This window comes from Microcebus murinus, chromosome 8 (genome assembly GCF_040939455.1).
Source record: "Microcebus murinus isolate Inina chromosome 8, M.murinus_Inina_mat1.0, whole genome shotgun sequence".
Classification (NCBI taxonomy): Eukaryota; Metazoa; Chordata; class Mammalia; order Primates; family Cheirogaleidae; genus Microcebus; species Microcebus murinus.
In genome coordinates, this window is record NC_134111.1 from 543,407 (window position 1) to 565,081 (window position 21,675).

The window sequence follows — 21,675 nt, forward strand, 5'->3', positions numbered from 1 at the left end:
GACCAGCACCTAAGTGGTCACATAGGTACTACAGTAATAGGGAATTGGGCGGGTGGGAGGGGAGAGGGGGGCGGGTATATACATATATAATGAGTGAGATGTGCACCATCTGGGGGGAAATGGGCATTTATTGAAACCTTAAAATCTGTACCCCCATAATATGCCGAAATAAAAAAAAAGTAAAAATATATATATATATATGTTATATGTTATGGATTATATGTTATATAATATATAAATTACATGTATATATAACATCAGGGATTTCAAACACATGAAAAAATATATTGGCAGAAGTGAAGCAAAAAATAACACAGCAACATGGTTGCTGTTTATTTTAAGACCACACCATCAATAATGATTAGGAGAATTAGAGAAAAGATCATTAAGAAAGTTGAAAACATAAATATTATATAGCAATTAGAACTAACAAATACAGAATTCTCAAGTCAAAGCAGCAAAGTATATAATATTTTCAATTACATATGGTGTCTTCTGTTAGAACACGTAAAAATCCTAATCAAATTTAAGATGACAGAAGGGCAAGAAAGTTGATGAGAAAACCCACCAGCCAGAGTCTCTAAGCAAGAAAGACAAATTTTAGAAAAAAGTGAAAAAAAGCCAAGGGGCAGGAAAACATAGATTGGTCAAGGATCAAAAGGAAGAGTGCCTGAAACTACAGAAGACTCTATAGGAAGAAGTTGTAGAGGAGAATTAGAAGAAAGACTCCCTCAAGAGGTATAGAGACCAGTAAAAAGAAGGGTAATAGGAGCAGTTAAATTTCCCTTCCCTTGCATCTCAGACTGCTGGTGGACACTGGAGCAGTTAGAGAGACCTGCCAACATCAGCCCAGAGATGGCCACCACCAGTGAGTGGTGAGCCCCTTGCAGACACCAGAATCCCAGCTCCCTTTGGGTACCTCCCAGCCCATAGACTCTAGCCAATATGTAGGCACCATACTGCTTCCTTCTACCCTTACCCTATCCTACCTGTGGCTGTGAGAGAGACAATTTAGCTACCACTCAGAGGCATCTGCAGGTAATGTGACCTTTCCTTTTGGGACCCTCTAGCAGACTGAGGGGTATTCAGACTGTGACCTCCTACCCTCCAGCTCTCCAGGGTGCCACCTGCCTGGACTCCAGAACAATGGGGCATATCCTGGGGCAGAGAACGTTGATCCACTTTGGACACCTTGATCTCCTGGACCCAGGAGACAGGCCTGCAGATGAGATCCCTTACAGCGAGGTCCTGATCACATACACTGGGGCACAGAATGGATATTTGTGAATGAGCCTACTGACGTGTGTGTGTGTGTCTTCAGGGGCAGATCAGCATGCTTCAGGGACAACAGTCTTCCCACCAGAAGGCTGTCCACCTGGCCCAGGCTGCAATCCTGGGCAGGGAACCTCCCAGTGCACATCATGGCCAGGGGATACGAATTGACTTGTGGTCTTGACTGCTGGCAGAAGTCCGGGAAAAACTGTGGAATGGGGGGATGAAAACGAGTGAGGCATGCTCCAAACTGCAGTCTCAGACAGATCCACTCCCACACATGGACTTTTCAGCTGAATGAGACAATTTCAGCCCCTCCCTGGAAGCTTTGCTCAGAAGTAGAGAATAGATCTTTGACCCCTGCTAACAGCATCTGTGGAGTTTAAGAGCAGGCTCACCCAACCCAGCTGTGTCCAGTCTCATTCTCTCACCTACTACCACTGAGGTGAAGAATAAGGACACACCTGGAAGTCCCAGGGTCCCACTTACCACCTGAGGCATTAGAGGACCTCTGCAGAGGAATAAAAGCTAGTTACGGAACCCACAAACAACACTGCAGCCTGCTCCTCCTAGAAAGTGCTACAAACTGACAGGGAGGTAATTCCGCACATACCCTTTTACTGCATCTACTGACTCATCATAAAGGGTGTAATTGAACCTCATTCACAAACACCACCTACTGGATCAGAGAATAAACATGGTGTGTCATATTCAAATGAAAATCTAAAGGTAAGAAACAATAGCTGATCCACATGGGATGGAATCAGTGAAAGAATTCTGGAAGTATGAAGAATCAAACAGAAAGCACACCTCCAAGGGGGAACACCAGCTCTCTAGCAATAGACAGAAACTAAATTCCAAATGCTAAAATGACAGAAGAATTTTGAACATGGATTGTTAGAAAACTGAATGATGTGCAAAAAAAAAAAAAATGGATAACCAACACAAAGAAACCACACACAAAAAACCCCCAAAATCCAGGACTTTGAAAAAAAATCACTAAAGCAATTGAAATAAAGCAGTCATGAGAGGAAAATTTATATCCATAAATGCCTACAAGCAAAAGACAGAAAGATCACAAATAAACAACCTAACAAATCATCTCAAAGAACTGCAAGAATGAGCAAACCAACCCCAAACCCACCAGAAGAAATGAAGACAGAAAGATCACAAATAAACCATCTAATGAATTGTCTCAAGAACTGGAAAGGATGAGCAAACCGACCCCAAACCCACCAAAAGAAATGACATCACAAAGATCAGAGCAAAACTAAATTAAATTGATAACAAAAGACCTGTATAAAAGATTAATTTTAAAAAAGTTAGTTCTTTGAAAAAATAAATAAAAGTGACTCGCCTTTGGATAGATTAATGAGAAGCATATCAGAAAGAACTCTAAAGCTCCAATAGGAAGGAAAAAGGAGAAATTACAATGATGCAATGGAAATACAAAATATCATCCACGAATTTTATAAAAACTGCTATGCACATAAACTGGAAAATGTGTAGGAAATGGACAAATTCTTAGAAATACACAGCCTCACTACTCTCAGTCAGGAAGAAATAGAATTCCTGAACAGACAAATATCAAGGTCCAAAACTGAAACAGCACTAAAAAACCTTCCTGAAAAGAAAAGTCCCGAACCAGATTGTTTCACACTCTAATTTTACCAGACCTACAAAAAGAAGTGGCACCTATCCTGCAGAAAATATTTAACAACATGGAGAAGGAAGTTAACCTCTCTGACATGTTTTTTTGAAGCTAACATCACCCTGATATGAAAACCAGGAAAGGATGCAACAACAACAACAAAAAAAACTACAGGCCAATATCCCTTATGAATATAGATGTAAGAATTCTCAACAAAATCCTAGCAAACAGAATTCAGCTTATTATAAAAAAAATAATCTATGACGATCAAGTGAGTTTCATCCCAGAGAAGCAGGGATGGTTCTACATCTGCAAATCTATAAATTCAACTTACCACATAAATAGAAGCAAAAACTAAGACCATATGATCCTCTTAATAGACACAGAAAACACATTTGAATAAATTCAACATCCATTTGTGATAAGAATGCTTAATAAAATAGGCAGAGACAGGACTTACCTACAAAAGGTAAGCCACATATGACAAACCCACAGCCACCTTCATACTGAATGGGGAAAAATTGAAAGCATTCCCACTTAGAACTGAAACCAAACAAAGTTGCCCTCTATCACTGCTTCTATTCAACATAGTGCTGGAAGTCCTAGCCAGAGCAATCAGACAAGAGAATCAAATCATGTGCATGCAAATAGGGGCAGAAGAAATGAAACTATCTCTCTTTGCTGATGATATGAACTTGTCATCAGTAAAACCCCAAACAGTGTGCCATTAGATAGGGACAACAAGAATACAAAATGCAAAAAGAACGGTCTCTTCAATTGGTGCTAGGAAAACAGGATATCCGTAAGCAAAAAATAAGATTAGACAATTTTGCTTATAGCACTATCAAAAATTAACTCAGAATAAAACAAAAAGTCTCATGTAAGACATAAATCCTTTAAAATTTTAAAACATATTAAAAAAACCTTCTTGGTATTGATATTAGTAATACATTTTTTAGATATGACACCAAAGGTATGAAAACCAAAAGAAATACAAAACAAGTTGGGCTGCAACAAATTAAAAAGCTTCTGTATGGAAAAGAAAACAATAAAAAAGAGTATTTTCTGATTTACAAATAATATACCTGATAAGAGGTTAATATCCCAATTATGTAAGAAAGTTATTCAAATCAAAGGTAAAAATAATAATAAATAGTTTGAAAATAGGCAAAGACTAAATGCATATCTTCTAGATGAAGTCATACAAATAAATGACCAAGAAGTATGTCAATATCACTTATAATATCTCAATATCACAAATCATCAGAGAATTGAAAATCAAAATCGTGATGAATTATCACTGTATACCTGATAGAATGGCTCACATCAAAAGGAAGAGATAAGATTTAATAAGAACATGAAGAAAAAGAAAAAGAAATCCTGTACCCAGTTGGTAAGTTTAAATTGGTCAATTATGAAAACCAATACAGAAATTCTTTAAACAATAAAATAGAAAAGGACTACCATACAATGCAACCGCCTCACTTCTATGTATATAACCAAAGGAAATAAAATCAGTATCTTGAACAAATATCTGCATCCTCATGTTTATTGCAACATTATTCAAAATTGCCAAGACATGAAAACAACCTAAACATTTGTAAAAGCTGAATGAATAAAGAAAATAGGGTACATATGCAAAATAGAATATCACTCAGCTATAAAAATTGTAATCAATCATTTCTACAACATGGATGGATGTGGAGGACATTATGCTAACTGAAATCATTCAAGCAAACAAAGATAAATACTGTACAATCTTACATACATGGGGAATCTAAAAAGTTTAAACTCATAGAAGCAGAGATTACAAGGCTAATTTCCAGGGCCTGAGGTGAGAAAAAAAGCAAAGATGTGGTTCAAGAGTACAAACATTAAGTTACAAGACCAAAAAGTTTTGTAGACATAATGTATATCATGGTGTCTATAGCTAATAATAATGTTGTGCATCTTAAAATTTACTGACTGTAGACCTTAAGTATTCTCACTATAAAAAAAAAATAAGTAACTGTGAGGTAATATATATTTTCATTAACTTGGTTGTGTTAATCATATCAAAACATATATCAAATCATTACATTGTACATAATAATTATATAGTTATACTATTTTTGTGAAGAAAATTCATATGACACACACAAACACATATATATACACACATAGATAAACATTTGAATGACACAGTACCAGTAGGCTTCATACTAAACAAGAGAAAATTATAGAATTAGAGTTGGTAACAGTTAAAGACTGGGAGTTTAATGTATGCTCAGCAGTGTTCTATGCACCCCAAACATATTTCACAATTGTAGGGTATTGCAGGGCTTAGTGGCTCACGCCTATAATTCTAGCACTCTGGGAGGCCGAGGTGGGCGAATCGCTCCTGGTCAGGCATTTGAACCCAGACTGAGCAAGAGCAAGACCCCATCTCTACTAAAAATAGAAAGAAATGAATTGGCAAACAAAAATATATAGAAAAAATTAGCCGAGCATTTTGGCACATGCCTGTAGTCCCAGCTACTCCAAAGGCTGAGGCAGTAGGATTGCTCTAACCCAGGATTTTGAGGTTGCTGTGATGTAGGCTGATGCCACAGCACCCTAGCACAGGCAACGAAGGGAGACTCTGACTAAAAAAAAAATGTAAAGTGTACATACATTAAACTATATTAAAATTTAGAAATTTGGACACATAGAATTAAATTATTAATCAGAGTCACAAAAAAACCCAGAATTTTGATGTAAAATAACATTATCTTTTCTAATATTTAAGGAGATACTTAGTGTTCTGATAATGAGCATGAATATCTATAGAAACACATTTAATCATTTCACAGGATAACAAAAACTAAAGCAGAAAACATATAACATCTGCTTGTGGTGATCCTGGGATTTCTGAACTAAATACCAATATCACCACCACACTCACACATTCCAGACATGATGCAATAAATGCAGAGCAATTAAAAGACGGTTTGCAGACTGGTGTGGTGGCTCGTGCTTGTAATCCTAGTGCTCTGGGAGGGCAAAGGGGGAGGATCGCTTGAGCTCAGGAGTTCAAGACCAGTCAGAGCAATAGCAAGACATCATCTTTACTAAAAATAGAAAAATCAGCCAGAGACTTTGGCACATGCCTATAGTGTCAGCTACTCAGGATACTGAGCAGGAGGATCACTTGAGCCCAAGAGTTTGAGGATTCAGTGAGCTACCACAATGCCGTTGCACTCTATCCAGGTTGAGAGAGTGAGATTCGGTCTCAAACATAATTCTTTACCATAGATTTTCTCAAATATACACACATATTTCCATGTCTTGTAATGTAATGGAACGCAGTCAGTACCTGCAGTCCATTATAAACCAAGAGTAGGGCTTTTGTTCTCACTCTAACCTTAAAAGAACAATAAAGAAAAATAAAGTCCTTAGATAATTTAAGCATAAGGGACAGGGAAGCCTCTATCAAAGATTAAGAGAAAGAAACCCAGGCTTCCCAGATCCAATTTCCATTGAAGCAGAGTTTTCCAAAGCACTTTTTAAGGTCTGGCTTCTTCCTTGACCTTTGAACTTCTAATATGTGTCATCTGCTTTATTCACTCCCACCTACCTGAGTTTTTGGCTACTGTCTTCTTCGTCTTCACATTCCAAGGCTCTTTTCCTTGCTCCAGACAGGTGATCAGGTCTGGCTTAGAGGCAACAAGACCTGTTTTATTTGAAAAATGTAACATATTTTTGGGATTCTTCCATTACCAATTGAGTACTGTGCTCAGTAGAGAAAGGGGAACAATATAGAAAGATTCTCAAAAAAATCCCAAAATACTAAGTTCTAACAGACACTTTAGAATATTTAGAAAGTATTTAAAATTTGGGGGTCCTTAGCTCCATTACCCAATACTGTGGAATCAAATATTGGTTATGGAAATTGGAATTTAAGATGTGAGCAATAGCATCTTATGCCACTAATGTTTTGGAATTACCACTGATGAAGAGTGAAGGGTACAGATCAGTTCAAGAAAGGGAAAGATTCATGTCAAGATAAAATAGATTGAAGATTTTCTTTCCTATACCAACAAATTTTTCCTTGAAAACAAACATCTTAACTTCCGTCATGCAAAGAAAAAAATCCCAGAAAAATTCTACAAAGTTAGAATATAAAATCTGTAGTATGAAATAAAAATTGTGTATTGAAATGATCTTTACCCATGAACACCAAATGTCTGTAGTTCTCAAGCATCACATCTCTATACAACTTCTGCTGAGCATTGTCAAGACATGCCCACTCCTCCAGAGAGAATTCTATGGCCACATCCCTTAATGTCAACAGTCCCTGAAACAAAACAAAACAAAACAAAACAAAACAAACACATATTTACCAAGTGGTCATGTAGAGAATTCTTAATCTCACAGCTGGTGAAATAATGGAGTGAAGAGAACTGGTTATGAATCATATGAATAACTGGAATTATTCAAGCAGACAAATTTTAACACAAAAATATTCTCTAATATATTATCTAACTCTGGAGAGAGAGGATGACATAAGGTCCACAAATCTCATGTAGATATTATAATTTTATGGATAAGGAATAAAATTCCAGTCACCAACATAGACATTTATATTTGTGAGTACTATATTTACATCATACAGGATAAGTTGTGTATATTTTTCAGATAGAAAAATCATGTTGACTTAGAAGATATTAATGCTTCTTAAATTTTGCAAAGACTTTAATACGTACAACAACAAACTAGAAATAATCCTAAAATACAAATTTTTGATTTCAAAAATCTGGAGTGAAGCCTGAGTTTCTGAATTTCTAACAAACTCAGCAGTGACATCATTGCTTCTGGTGGAAAGGGAATATTTTTCAAACATTCAGTAAGCAGCAGAACCTGGCTTCATCTGAGTTCACTGTTCCAGGAAACAAAGATGAGAGACTTTATTTTCCAGAGCAAGTAATATGCAAATGGAATCTAATATAAAAGAAGAGCTTCCACATAAACTGTGATGGTTTATGCTCATCACTAAGTAAATCTTCACAAGGTACTTCATAATTGACAGGAAAATAATTAACTCTATACTAGAAAAATGATAGAGAACACATTAACCAAGTGAATAAAATTAATACCAACTATAATACAACAAATTACTATCAGGTATCAATGCACACAGACGTACCACCACTGCTGTGATATTTTGATATTTTTGGCCAAAAGAAAATAGTAAATTATCATCTGAATCTAATCATGAACATCAGTTTTATGCAAAGTTCAAGCTACAGTTATCTCTCATGTTCTGTCATCTCAAATAATGTATTTAAATAGTCTTTCTTTAGTATCCCAGAGAGCTAGTGTCTTCTAATTATTCTTTTTCGCAGAACTTTCTAAGTTATCTGAACAATTAATGTGTATTCCACTAATCTCTTTCTGCACAGAACTGATGGAGCATCTAGATAGAACATAAACTATACTTGTACCCCTTCTTCACTGATATCCTGGGGATTGAACTCATCTCCAATAGTAATCTTGGGCATCCAAGATTCTGCCTCCAAGATGTTCAACAGCAACAAAGGGAATATTTTCAATATTGCAAGTTTTAAATTTATGGTGACAATTGTTCATGGTGCATAAGCATGGATGGAGAGAAGGCTCTGGCATATAGGGGGAGAATAATTTTTTAGAGCTCCTTGACTATCATTAAGAAAAAGAGGGAAAAAAGTATTTGAAATGAAGGCATTAGGTAGGAACAACAATGCAAAGTCTGTACACAAGACATAACAAGAGGAAAAGTGAACATAGCCCCTGACCTGGGACACATTCCCAGGAGAACCAGCCATTTCTTTCTCTTTTCGAGAAATACCTTCTTAGTTAAGATTATCTGGAAAGATCACACATGTATCTTGAGAATATGCATCTAAAGGTGTTCGCACAACCTTTTCCCCTGCTACCACCTCACCCACAGCAAAAGGACCATGGTGCAGAAAAATTCACACTTCCCTGTCCTTTATCACAGGAGACAGTTAGAAGCAATGATCTCCTACATATAGATCAAAATTTGAGGTTTTTTCCTTTCCTGCCCTCAGCTTTTCTGTCCTGCCAAAGTCACCAGCAACTTTTGCTGCAGCCGTGAGAATATGGACCATACTGACCTGCCCTTACAAAACACAAGAAACTTTTCTAAAGAAGACAGAAGAATGCCCAACAAACATATGAAAAAAAATGCTCAACATCTCTAATCATTAGGGAAATGCAAATCAAAACCACAATGAGATATCACTTAACTCCAGTGAAAATGGCCTTTATTAAAAAGTCCCCAAACAATAAATGCTAGTGTGGATGTGGAGAGATAGGAACACTCCTACACTGCTAGTGGGACTGCAAACTAATTCAACCTCTGTGGAAAGCAATATGGAGATACCTTAAAGCGATACAAGTGGATCTACCATTTGATCCAGCAATCCCATTACTGGACATCTACCCCAAAGATCCAATGAAACTTTCCCAAAAAGACACCTGCACTCGAATGTTTATAGCAGCACAATTCATAATTGCAAGGCTGTGGAAACAGCCCAAGTGCCCATCAATCCAAGAGTGGATTAATAAAATGTGGTATATGTATACCATGGAGTACTATTCAGCTATAGGAAACAATGGTGATATAGAACATCTTGTATTTTCCTGCTTAGAGCTGGAACCCATACTACTAAGTGAAGTATCCCAAGAATGGAAAAACAAGCATCACATATACTCACCAGCACACTGGTATTAACTGAGCAGCACCTAATTGGACACATAGGAACTACAGTAATGCGGTATTGGGCAGGTGGGAGGGGGGAGGGAGGTGGGCATATACATACATAATGAGTGAGATGTGCACCATCTGGGGGATGGTCATGCTGGAAACTCAGACTTGTGGGGAGAGGGGGGAAAGGGCATTATTTGAAACCTTAAAATTTGTACCCCCATAATGTGTTGAAATAAAAAACAAACAAACCTTAAAAATATCTCTAATCTTGTGAAGGGAATCAGGTCAGGTATTGCTGACCAATCCTTGTGCTGCTAAATTTAAGATCAATGTCTCTTTAGTATTTACACTTCTAAACTGCCTATAAATTGAGCATTCCCATAACTCCCTTCTCAGCTCCACTAATTCAATATAACTACTCATAGAACACAGCAAAACATTTTAATTACATTTTACAGTTTATTAGAATTGGTACACACAGGAATGGCCAAATGGAAGAAATGTGCAGAGCAAGGCAAAGTGGTGGGGCAAGATGGCACTAGAAACTAATGCTGGTAAATAGCTGTGATCAATTAAAGAAATCTCCCATCCTTTTTGTTCATTAAGAGGAGCTCACCGCAAAGAAACACCCTTTATGTTATGACTTAGATGATGCTCCCTATTTTACCTATCACAAAGCCAGACACAGACCCTAAAAAAATCCCATTTTTGCTTCACAAACAATTAGAAGAACAATTCTGTATTCACTAGTGTAAACTAAATACTTGCTAACCATATGTGAGCTAAGTTACTCTCCTTTTGCCAGGCCCCTGAACTGTCATCCTCCCTCAGCATTAACCAGTATATAACCCCACTCTCTGCCTCTCCTAAAAATAGTCTGACTTCAGAGTAATTCATTCTCTGATTTACCATCTACTTGTGCCAGCTGACATCCTGACATCTCCCTGAAATGCTGTTTCTAATCTCATTTTCTCTTTCCTATAAAAGGAAGCCCCTTTTTGCCTAACCTTTGAGATGCTTGCAGATCTTATATTTGGTGCTTCCCACAGTCGCAATACTCCTTCACAATAAAGACACTTCTGACCTAAATCTGAAATGGTTGTATTTGCCAATGTCTAAAAGCAGTCCCAGGACAATAACAGATGCACTCCCAGAAGGGGTATCACACAGTTTTCCATCCCTAAACAGACCAAACCTTCCAATGGGTCCTTGTTCCCAGCTTTCCAGGGCTCTGTATCTTCTTTCACTATAAAAAGCTCCTTCCTGGCAGACATGAGTAGGCTAGAACACCTAAGAGTTAGGCCCCTTAGGAAAAACTCACTGGGCATTCAATGACCTCCTTTTACAGTCTGAAGATTGGGGTAAGCTTGGAGGCCCTGGTTCCATGCCTCTGCTTCTCATTCAGGGTTACTCATTTCATTGTAAATAAAAGAATACCCAGTGTTTGAAGAATCTAGAAAAATTTCTTAAACTCAGTGTATAGGTTTATAGAAGGGAGAACAATTCTGAAGGGAAAATACTCAGACCACAGTGTTTTTCCTCTGCTCTCACAGGACAACAACCAACACAGAAGATTTATAGGACCAAATGTGTACAAATTTCCCCATAATAACAAACAAGCAATCAATTTTGCAGCTAAATTTCCTCAAATACAGCTCAATCTGATACTATCTGACTGAAGATAGTCTCAAATCACACAGGTTTAGGATTCAACCCCCAAAACTATCCCCTCTTTCAGACACCCCTTGCAGGTCCAGGACTCCAAAACTTCTGATAGACCAGCCTCAAGTTGGAGTTCCATGACCTCCTCTGTATATTTGATTCATTTCCCAGACCAGCTCACAAAGCTCAAGAAAATACTTATTATATTCACTGATTTATCACAAAGGATATCTTGAAATATATAAACAAAAATCCAGGTCAGGAGATACATAAGGCAAGGTATGGGGAAGAAGGCGTGCATATTCAAGCCCTTGATAGGCTCCCCACTTCCAGGAACCACCACTTGTTCAGCTATCTAGAAGTTCTCCAAACCCTGTCCTTTGGGGTTTTTATAGTAGCTTCATTTATAAGCATAATTAGTTTATCTATATAAGTTATTTACAATCCAATTGACCTTCAGCCCCTCCCTGCTACCCAAAGGCTGGGAATGGGACTGAAAATTCCATCCCTTCAAGCAAATGGCAGGTTTCCCTGGCAACCAGCCTCCCACCCAGTGGTTTCAGGGAGTTTTGTAAAAACTGCCTTATTAACATAAGCTCAGATGTGTTTGATAGGCTAATTGACTGCCTTTCACCTTTACCATTCAGGAAATACTTCAGGAACCAAGAAAGAAAGGGTAAATATTTTAACAAAAAAAACATTGTTATTGGTATAGACATTTAGCAAATAACAAAGCCTTCAGGAGCTGAGATCCAGGAATCATGCATAAAAAAACAAAATATATCTATCATAATATAGAAATTGTAAGGCACTTACATTTATACTTCTACAGGAAAACCAAAAGTATTTATCTCTTTTAGACAATAAGTGGGTCATTTAATTATTATTTTCATAATAACAAATCATTTAGTAAACAATGACATGTGAACTCTTCTAAGAGTTGCCAAATTTCATCTCATAGGCTTTATCGTTAAACTGCAATATCCAGATAACAGGACACAAAACAGAGAGTTATCCACTTTCACACATCCTCAACTCTAAAAAAAAAAAAAAAAGAAAGAAAGAAAAGGAGGAGAAATAGGTGTGGGTGAGTCTTTGTCACTCACTACTTTTTTGCCCACACTTCCTTGTGGAAACATATTCATTTATCTGCAACCAAAATGGAACAAATATTTGTTTCTATTTCAATTCCTGGCTATACTTGCCAAAAGAAAGCCCTGAAATTCTATTAAAAATCACTCACAGGCCGGGTGTGGTGGCTCACACCTGTAATCCTAGAACTCTGAGGCGGGTGGATTGCTTGAGGTCAAGAGTTTGAAACCAGCCTGAGCAAGAGTGAGATCAGTCTCTACTATAAATAGAAAGAAATTAAGTGGCCAACTAATATATATAGAAAAATTTAGCCGGACATAGTGACGCATGCCTTTAGTCCCGGCTGCTAGGAAGGCTGAGGCAGGAGGATTGCTTGAGCCCAGGAGTTGGAGGTGCTGTGAGCTAGGCTGAGGCCATGGCACTCACTCTAGCCTAGGCAACAAAGTGAGACTCTATCTCAAAAAAAAAAAAAGAAAGGAGTAGAAAAATGGCCGAGTAGGGGTGCCCTCCTGGCTCTCTGCTCCCAGAGCAAATAGTGAAGAAAGCGGATAGCCACACTCCAGCGATCTACACTTCCACGAGACCAGCTTTGCCAGCCTGCAGACATTCAACAGGAAATGGAGGGATAAGACCATTTACAGCCTAAAGCAAAGGTGAACCGATCATTCTTCCGCAAAACTCGGGGATTCGGAGGCACACATCAGGGAGGGAGCTGCCGGCGGGCAGTGGCGCCAGCCTCTAACCGGCGCTGAGAAACACCCCTTCCTACACCGAGCTCCACTCCCACTCCCACGTAGGCTGGGAGGTGCCTGAAGTTGGTGAGAAGTGGCAGCGCGGGATTAAGCTGTGTGGAGAAGAGACTAGAGTAGGGAATGCGCTGAGTTAGCCAGAGCACACGACGGCCGGCCGCGGTTTAAGGCGGGGGAGGATCCGCGCGCAGCAACCGCTCTCCGCGCATCAGGAACCAGAGCCCTGCCGAACACTCCCAGGTCAAGAGTAAGGGGAGTTTACACAGCAGGAGGCTTTTTGACTTTGGATTTGGAGGAGGTTTGGGATAGCACTGAGAGGTCAGAGTGCGCAAAGTTAGACTCCTTGATCCATTAGGACCCCCCTCCTTCTGCCCCTCCGGCACCACCGCTCCGCCCCTGCTTTCCGGCGCTGACTCGGCATTCCAGCGCTGACTCGGCATTCCGGCGCTGACTCGGCATTCCGGCGCTGACTCGGCATTCCGGCGCTGACTTGCGCTCGGGGTTTGGAGAGGAGGCGCAGAGAAAGCGCTGGTACGCACCGCTGCTCCAGCAATTTGATATTGGACCGTCACTTGCTGCACAAGCGGCACTGACTCTGTGCTCAGAGAGTGGACCCTGCCTGGATGGGGCAGAGCTACAGGGGAGATTGATTGCCCTTGGTGAATTTAAGGCAGAGAAAGGGTGCCTTCCACACTCTCCAGTGACCCGGAGCCCCGCCCTGGGCTCCAAAGTCTCTGTCCCAGCCTTGGGGGCGGAGCTGAGATAGAAACTCTTTTCGTTCCTGCCGCTTATCTCCACCTGGGTAATTCAAGAGACAAAAGGCAGGGACAGGTGGGTCCCATTGACTGCCTGCCAGCTTTTCATCAGTCTCACCCTGCACAGGTCTCCCGCGCGCTGTGTCCAGAGTGTGGAGCGCTGGGCCTTGCTGGAGGCAGCCGTCAGTGGTTATAAGGCAGAGATATTTTACGGACCCCCACATCCGGGGATTTGGGGCTAGGCCTTTGGCTCCAAAGTTTGTATCCCCGCCTTGGGGGTGCAGCCGAGATAGAAACTGCTCCCGTTCCTGCCGCTTATCTCCACCTGTGGAATTAAAGAGACAGAACAAGGGGCCTGGTGGGTCTGGCTTCAGGACAATCTCTCACTGCACAGGTCTCTCGCGCTCTGTGTCCAGAGTGCAGAACCTGCCTGGCAGGAGACACCCACGAAGGAAGTTACCCTTAGCTGCTATAAGGCAGAGCGTCTTTACATCTACCACCGTCCTGTTTCTTGTGGCTGAGCCTTGGCTCCAAAGTTTCTGTCCCCGCCTTGGGGGCAAAGCTGAGATAGGAACTGTTCCCATTCCTACCGCTTATCTCCACCTGTGCAATTAAAGAGACAGAAGACGGGGTTCCCTGGGTTTGGCTACCGGCCTGCCGGCTTCTGGCCAATCTCTGTCTGCACAGGTCTTCTGTGCTCGGTGTCCAGGCCCTGGAGTTTGCCTGGGCAGAGCCGAGCCTTGTAGGAAGCAGGCTTCAGCGAATACAAGACAGAGAGACGTTACAACCCACACACTCTGGTGACTTGGAGCTGGGCCTTCGGTTCCAAAGTCTCTAGCCCCGCCTAGGGGGTGGAGCTGAGAGAGGAACTGCTCCGATTCCTGCCATCTATTCCCACCTGTGTAATTAAGGAGACCAGCAGGAAGGGTAGGGTAATTAGCTGTTTCCCCTCCTCTACATCTCGGACTGCTGGATCCCCAGTGGGTTGAGAGACCTGCAGACATCACCCCAGCGAAGGCTGCTGACAGAGAGCAACTCCACCTACTGGCTCAGAAAATAAATCAGACGTGTGAATACCCAAACGAAAACCTAAAGGAAAGAAACAACAACTGAGCAAAATGGGAAGAAATCAGCGAAGGAACTCCGGAAATATGAAGAAACAAACGGAAAACACACCCCCAAAGAGGAGCACCAGCCCCTTAGAAACAGACAACAACCAAAACCTGGCAACTAAAATGACAGAAGAGGAATTTCGAATGTGGATCATAAGAACACTCACTGACCTGCAACAACAACTCAATAACCAACACCAAGAAACCACAAAAAGCCTCCAGGAAATGGAACAAAGGTTCAACAAAGAGATTGACACAGTGAAGAAAACTTTAACCGAAGTCCTGGAGATGAAGAATCAACTCAGGGAACTACAAAATACTGTGGAAAGTCTCAAGAACAGGGTGGATCAAGCAGAAGAAAGAATCTCAGAGCTTGAAGATAACACCTTCTAATTAAATAAATCAGTCACAGAAATACAGCAGAGAAACAGGAGAAAAGACCAAAGCCTACAAGAGCTGTGGGATTATGTGAAAAAACCTAACGTGAGGGTCATAGGGTTAGCCGAAGGGGAGGAAGACAACAAACAGGGGCTGGACAAGCTTTTTGAAGATATAATAGAGGAAAATTTCCCAGGCCTTGCTCAAAATCTCGATATACAAGTTCAAGAAGCCCAGAGGACCCCTGGGAGATTCAATGCAAACAGGAAGACGTCACGTCATGCAGTCATCAGACTGACCAAAGTATCAACTAAAGAGGCCCTTCTAAGAGCTGTAAGACAAAAGAAGCAAGTAACATACAAGGGAAAGCCAATTCGAATAACATCAGACTTCTCTAATGAGACTTTACAAGCAAGGAGAGACTGGGGCCCCATTCTCACTCTTCTGAAACAAAACAATGCCCAGCGTAGAATCTTATTCCCTGCAAAGCTAAGCTTCATATATGAAGGAGAAATAAAGACATTCCCAGACAAGCAAAGCCTCAGAGAATTCACCAAGACAAGACCAGCCCTACAAGAAGTTCTCAAAACAGTGTAACACGTGGAACACCATAATAGAAACTCACGAATATAAACAAAATAAAAATAAAAAACCAACACCCAATGACTAAAGGCCAGATATCTCTATGGCTCAAGAGAGAAATCAAAGCAACAACATCCAACCCAAGAGAATGAACAGTAACCTACCTTACCTATCAGTTCTCTCAATAAATGTAAATGGCTTAAACTCTCCACTCAAGAGACATAGGCTGGCTGAATGGATAAGAAAATACAGGCCAAGTATATGCTGTCTTCAGAAAACACATCTAACCTGCAAGGATGCATATAGACTAAAATTAAAAGGGTGGAGATCAGTATTCCAGGCAAGTGGAAGCCAAAAGAAGGCTGGTGTGGCTGTCCTAATTTCAGACGATTTAGTTTTTTTTTTATTATTATTTATTTATTTATTTTTTTTTTTTGAGACAGAGTCTCACTTTGTCGCCCAGGCTAGAGCGAGTGCCGTGGCGTCAGCCTAGCTCACAGCAACCTCAAACTCCTGGCTCAAGCAATCCTTCTGCCTCAGCCTCCCAAGTAGCTGGGACTACAGGCATTCGCCACCATGCCCGGCTAATTTTTTGTATATATATTAGTTGGCCAATTAATTTCTATTTATAGTAGAGACGGGGTTTCGCTCTTGCTAAGGCTGGTTTCAAACTCCTGACCTCGAGCAATCCGCCCGCCTTGGCCTCCCAGAGAGCTAGGATTACAGGCGTGAGCCACCGCGCCCGGCCTCAGACGATTTAGTTTTTAAACCAACAAAAGTAGTGAAAGAAAAAGAGGGTCATTACATAATGGTGAAGGGCACAGTTCAACAAGAAGAGATAACAATTTTAAATATTTATACACCCAACTTAGGTGCACCCAGTTTCATAAAGCAAACCTTACTGGATCTAAGCAAATGGATTAATACCAACTCCATAATCACTGGAGATTTCAACACCCCACTGACGGCTCAAGACAGATCCTCCAAACAGAAAATTAATAAAGAAATAATGGACTTAAACAAAACTCTAGAACAACTGGGTCTGACTGACATCTACAGGACATTCTACCCCAAATCCACTGAATACACGTTCTTCTCATCAGCTCATGGGACATTCTCTAAGATTGACCATATCCTAGGACACAAAGTAAACCTCAAGAAATTTAAAAAAATAGAAATCATACCATGTACATTCTCAGATCACAATGGAATAAGGGTAGAAATCAACCCTAACAGAAACTCACATTTCTACACAAAAACATGGAAATTAAACAACCTTCTACTAAATGATTACTTCATAAATGAAGAAATCAAGACGGAAATAAAAAAATTCCATGAAGAAAATGACATTGGAGAGAAAAGTTATCAACTCCTCTGGAACACAGCTAAAGCAGTTCTGAGAGGAAAGTTTATCTCCATAAATGCCTATAACCAAAAGTCAAAAAGATCACAAATAGACAATCTAATGAAACGACTCAAAGAGCTGGAAAAAGAAGAACAGACCAGCCCCAAACCCAGCAGAAGGAGTGAAATCAACAAGATCAAATCAGAACTAAATGAAATTGAAAACAGGAAAGCTATTCAGGAGATTAACAAAACAAAAAGTTGGTTCTTTGAAAAAATAAACAAAATTGACACGCCACTGGCTAAGCTAACGAAAAGCAGAAAAGAGAAATCTCTAATAAGCTCCATCAGGAATAAAAAAGGAGATATCACAACCGATCCCAAAGAGATACAAGATATAATTTACAAGTACTACAAAGATATTTATTCACACAAACTGGAAAATGTGGAGGAAATGGACCAATTTCTAGAAACACACAGCCTCCCTAGGCTCAACCAGGAAGAAATAGATTCCCTGAACAGACCAATCTCAACAGCTGAAATAGAAACAGCAATTAAAAATCTTCCTAAAAAGAAAAGTCCCGGTCCAGATGGCTTCACACCCGAATTTTACCACACTTACAAAGAAGAACTAATACCTATCTTGCAGAAACTATTCCACAACATCGAGAAGAATGGAAACCTCCCTGACACCTTTTATGAAACGAATATTACTCTGATACCAAAACCAGGAAAGAATCCAACAAAAAAAGAAAACTACAGACCAATATCCCTAATGAATATAGAGCAAAAATTTTCAACAAAATCTTAGCTAACCGAATCCAAACGCTTATCAAAAAAATAATCCATCATGACCAAGTGGGCTTCATCCCAGGAATGCAGGGATGGTTCAACATACGCAAATCTATAAATGCAATTCACCACATAAACAGAAGCAAAAACAAAGACCACATGATTCTCTCAATAGATGCACAAAAAGCTTTTGACAAAATTCAACACCCTTTCATGATACGAACACTGAAGAAAATAGGAATAGAAGGGACATATCTAAAAATGATACATACAAGCCATTTATGACAGACCCATAGCTAAAATCATACTGAATGGGGAAAAACTGAAAGCATTCCCACTTAGAACCGGAACCAGACAAGGCTGCCCACTATCTCCACTTCTATTCAACATAGTACTGGAAGTCCTGGCTACAGCAATCAGACAGGAAAGTGGAATTAAAGGTATCCAAATAGGGGCAGAAGAGATCAAACTTTCACTGTTTGCTGATGATATGATATTATATCTAGAAAACCCCAAAGATTCAACCAGGAAACTTCTGGAACTGATCAATGAATTTAGCAAAGTCTCAGGATACAAAATCAATACACAGAAATCAGAGGCATTCGTATATGCCAACAACAATCAAATCGAGAACCAAATTAAAGACTCAATACCCTTCATAATAGCAACAAAGAAATTAAAGTACCTAGGAGTATACTTAACCAAGGAGGTAAAAGACCTCTATAGGGAGAACTATGAAACACTGAGGAAGGAAATAGCAGAGGATGTAAACAGATGGAAATCCATTCCATGCGCGTGGATCGGCAGACTCAACATCATTAACATGTCTATACTACCCAAACTGATCTACAGTTTCAATGCAATACCTATTAAAATCCCATCAGCATTCTTCACAGATATAGAAAAAATAATTTTACGCTTCGTATGGAACCAAAGAAGACCCCGAATATCAAGAGCAATTCTAGGCAACAAAAACAAATTGGGAGGCATTAATATGCCAGATATCAAACTATACTACAAAGCTGTAGTAATTAAAATAATCTGGTATTGGCACAAAAATAGGATTATTGACCAGTGGAACAGATGTGAGAATCCTGATATAAAACCATCCTCATATAGCCATCTAATCTTTGACAAAGTAGACAAAAACATACGCTGGGGAAAAGAATCCCTTTTCAATAAAAGGTGCTGGGAAAACTGGATAGCCACTTGTAGAAGGTTAAAACAGGACCCACACCTTTCACCTCTCACAAAAATCAACTCACGCTGGCTAACAGACTTAAATCTCAGGTGTGAAACCATTAGAATTCTAGAGGAAAATGTTGGAAACACTCTCCTAGACATCGGCCTGGGCAAAGAGTTTATGAAGAAATCCCCAAAGGCAATCAAAGCAGCAACAAAAATAAATACATGGGACATGATGAAACTGCAAAGCTTCTGCACAGCCAAAGAAACAGTCATGAAAGTAAACAGACAACCTACAGAATGGGAGAAAATTTTTGCATCCTACGTATCCGATAAAGGGCTGATAACTAGAATATACTTAGAACTCACGAAAATCAGCAAGAAAAAATCAAATAACCCTATTAAAAAGTGGGCAAAGGACATGAACAGAAACTTTTCTAAAGAAGACAGAAGAATGGCCAACAAACATATGAAAAAATGCTCAACATCCCTAATCATCAGGGAAATGCAAATCAAAACTACAATGAGATATCACTTAACTCCAGTGAGAATGGCCTTTATCAAAAAGTCTCCAAATAACAAATGCTGGCGTGGATGTGGAGAGAGAGGAACACTCCTACACTGCTGGTGGGACTGCAAACTAGTTCAACCTCTGTGGAAAGCAATATAGAGACACCTTAAAGCGATACAAGTGAATCTACCATTTGATCCAGCAATCCCATTGCTGGGCATCTACCCAAATGATCCAATGACACTCTACAAAAAAGACACCTGCACTCGAATGTTCATAGCAGCACAATTCATAATCGCAAGGCTGTGGAAACAGCCCAAGTGCCCATCAATTCAAGAATGGATTAATAAAATGTGGTATATGTATACCATGGAGTACTATTCAGCTCTAAGAAACAATGGTGACATAGCACATCTTATATTTTCCTGGTTAGAGCTGGAACCCATATTACTAAGTGAAGTATCCCAAGAATGGAAAAACAAGCACCAGATATATTCTCCAGCAAACTGGTATTAACTGAGTAGCACCTAAGTGGACACATAGGTACTACAGTAATAGAGTATTGGGGAGGGGGGGGAGGGGGGGCAGGTATATACATACATAACGAGTGATAGGCGCACCATCTGAGGGATGGTCATGCTGGAGACTCAGACTTGTGGGGGGAGGGGGGGAAGGGCATTTATTGAAACTTTAAAATCTGTACCCCCTAATATGCCGAAATAAAAAAAAAAAAAAAAGAAAAATCATTAGCAAAAAAGCAACAGACCTGGGAGATTACTACACTCACTCTGGGGAAGAAAATAGATACATAATAAGTTTTAAAAATACAATATATAAATAGAGTTTTTCTGAAATCTACTTTTATATGACTCCTTTTTATGATGACATAAAGACTACACAACTATAACCACTAAATTATTGAATTTGGTTTGCTGTCTCCTGGACTTTTTGAAAGTCTTTGATTTAAGCCCTCCTGATGGACCTCAAAAAGGAACCATAGATGACTGCTCTCAGAACCATAAATCGCAGTTTGCTTTAATAAATTCTGTCACCTTTTTAAGCGGTGCCTTAGTTTCACTTTTAACATGAGAGTGGAGTGGTGGGGACCCCAGGGGCTACAGATCCTCCCATGCATGAACCCTGCACCCCAGCTTAAATTCCTCCCTGATGACCCTGTAGTCACCCCACAATGTAGGGGAGACACAGGGCTGCATCACAGATCTACCCAGATGACTCCCACTGGGCCACAGATGCCTAGGAGGATGAGACAGGGCGCTCCTGGTTCCAGCTGCGGCCCAACCCCGCTCTAAGCCGCAGGGGACTGAGGGCCGAGCCGGCATGACGAGTCTCTTGTCCGCAGACTCCGGGTCTGGCGGGAAGCCGGGGTCCTGCCACAGCAGTTCCACTGGGTTTCAAATCCCCTGGCACAGCCGGCCCCACACACTCACCATTTTCCAACTTCCGTGGTGCCCTGGAATCCTTCTTGCAGATGTTTCAGAACCCGCAGTTCAGAGGGTGACAAAGGCTGAGGGTTACCTGAGTTCCCCAAAGCAAAGAAGAAGGAGCACTGAAGACAAAAAGGAGCATGGAGTGCAGGCAGGAGACAAAGGCCCCTCACCTGCCCCCCCTCCCGGAAGTCCCGCCCTTCCACTGCGTGCCTGATTGGAGAGTTCCCATTCCAGGATTTCTGATTGGCTCAGGCTCTAGGCCACACCCCTTAGAGCCCTGATTGGCATATAATGGGATCCACCTACTAATGGCGGCAACCAGGGCTTTCTGTCTGCGCTGGGACCTGTTGCTACCTGCAGGACATTTGCATTTAACCTTGTATGTAGGATATATCCAAGCTGGGCATGGTGG

At 40.4% G+C, this 21,675-nt stretch overlaps 1 protein-coding gene across 1 annotated transcript; it reads right to left on the reverse strand.

The window, feature by feature from the left end:
* Positions 1–54: 54 nt before the first annotated feature.
* On the reverse strand, positions 55–21,430 carry LOC142872329 (zinc finger protein 679-like). The gene is made up of 3 exons (XM_076005405.1): positions 21,264–21,430; positions 7,112–7,238; positions 55–6,614 (listed from the first exon to the last, which is right to left on the reverse strand). The coding sequence occupies exons 1-3, from the start codon at positions 21,264–21,266 to the stop codon at positions 6,505–6,507; spliced, it is 240 nt and encodes a 79-aa protein (XP_075861520.1). The 5' UTR covers positions 21,267–21,430; the 3' UTR covers positions 55–6,504.
* Between the last annotated feature and the right edge of the window lie 245 nt (positions 21,431–21,675).